The 1,668-nt window shown below is 61.3% G+C and overlaps 1 protein-coding gene across 1 annotated transcript; it reads right to left on the reverse strand.

Moving 5' to 3' along the window:
• Nucleotides 1–1,026: 1,026 nt before the first annotated feature.
• Nucleotides 1,027–1,644, reverse strand: IER5L (immediate early response 5 like; the record flags this gene model as incomplete). Its single annotated transcript, XM_015826113.1, has 2 exons — nucleotides 1,027–1,214; nucleotides 1,302–1,644. Coding segments are annotated over 2 exons (531 nt in total), but the record flags the coding sequence as incomplete, so codon positions are not given.
• Nucleotides 1,645–1,668: the final 24 nt, after the last annotated feature.

A 1,668-nucleotide genomic window follows, 5' to 3' on the forward strand; every position in this document is an offset into this window, starting at 1 on the left:
GATGGGAGCTGTTACCTCCCCCAAAACCCATCTGCAAATGGAATACTTAAGAGTGTGTACTGCATGTTTGTGTACATGCAAGGGAAAAATAGTAACCATTTCCAAGTGGTCAGTTGATACAAAAATCACCCTCTGAAGAAACATTTCTTTCTGCAGCTTAAAACGTTGGGGATTTTTTTTTAAACAGGGGAAGAGGGGAGGTCCATGCCCACTAAAGGCGAGCCTCTTCCCCCCCCCAAAAAAACCCCTAAGCAGCTGCAGAGAAGTGGAAAAAATGCATACAGTCCATTGGAGTTGGGGGCAGTGACTCTAGAGCGAAATCCATTCAAAGCCCAGATTTTCAAGGGGCTTTCAAAATAAATCCTAACTCTGAAGCTTTGAAAAATATTTCTCACCCCAGCCTTACAGCCAGGGGAGGGAAAATCTCCCTCTTTCCAGGCAGGGACCTCCCCTCAATTTTCCAGTTTTTTTTCCCCACCGCCCCCCTCCATGTAGGCAGAACCAACTCTTCCTCCACCGAGACCCCCCAAATTTCGCCTTTTCCCCCCCATGCAGCATTCGCGCTCGCTCACGGTCCCACCTTTCCCCCTTTTTAAAAAAAATCAAAAACCCCTCCTCTTAAAAAACACACACACAAAAAGCAAGGAAATCAAAGAAGGCTTGGAACCCAGAAAAAAAACGGGGGGAAAACCCACCCCTCCAACTCCAAAGCGCCGGGAAATCAAGAAACAAAGGAAAAGTTATTCGCCCGTCTTCCGCGTTCCTCGCTGCCCGAATCGTCTCGCCTCTGCTCGGCCGGCCGTCCGCGGCAAAAACGGAGCTCCGGTGGCCCCGGGGAAAGTCCGCGGTCCAATTTCAGAACACATTCGCTCGGTTCGACGCCCCCCCTGGCCCAAACCTTCCCCCCCTGCCCTCCCCGCTCCAGCCCAGAGCCCCGCCGGTCCAGTCTTTGTTTCGGGGTCTCCCACCCGCCCTCGGTCCGTCCCCCGCGTCCCCAAAGGGGCCGAGCGGCGCCCCCGGCCGCCCTCAAAAGGCCACGATGGCCCGCGTCCAAGCCCCCAAGCTGGCCAGCGCCTGTTTGCCGCACAGCTGTCCGCTGGAGAGCTGCTCCGAGTCCGACGGCGGCGCCGGCTGGGGCGGCCGGCTCACCAGCCCGCTGAAGCTGGAGCCGAAGATGGAGATCAGGCTGGAGATGTTGGAAGCGTCCGGCGAGGAGGAGGAGGAAGGATGGGAGCAGGAGGAGGAGGAAGAGGAGGAGGAGGAGGAGGAAGGCGAGGGCGCCGGTCCAGCGCTGGGGAAGCCTTCGAAGCGGGCGCGCTTGGCACAGGAGGCGAAGGGCGAAGGCGCACCGGGCGGCGGAGGCGGCAGAAGCGGCGGATCCCCAGCGCCGCCCGCCGGCTCGTACTTGCGCTTGGCGCCCGGGCTGGGCGGAGGCGGCGGCGGTGGGCAGCAGCAGGCGGCGGCGGCTGCGGAGGCCACGACGGCGGGGACGAGGCCGCCTGGCGGGCAGGGCGCGCAGCAGCAGTCCTGGTGCAGGTAGCCGTTCTCCACCGTGGTCACCACGTGCGTGTCCAGGTCCAGCACGGTGGTGCGGCTCGAGCAGTGCGCCCCGGGCCCCGACGGCGGAAGCCCCGAGGGCGCGCACGAGCCGCCGAAGTCAGTCCCGAC

The sequence above is a fragment of the Protobothrops mucrosquamatus genome, unplaced genomic scaffold, assembly GCF_001527695.2.
Source record: "Protobothrops mucrosquamatus isolate PMUCROS unplaced genomic scaffold, P.Mucros_1.0 scaffold2962, whole genome shotgun sequence".
Lineage (NCBI taxonomy): Eukaryota > Metazoa > Chordata > Lepidosauria > Squamata > Viperidae > Protobothrops > Protobothrops mucrosquamatus.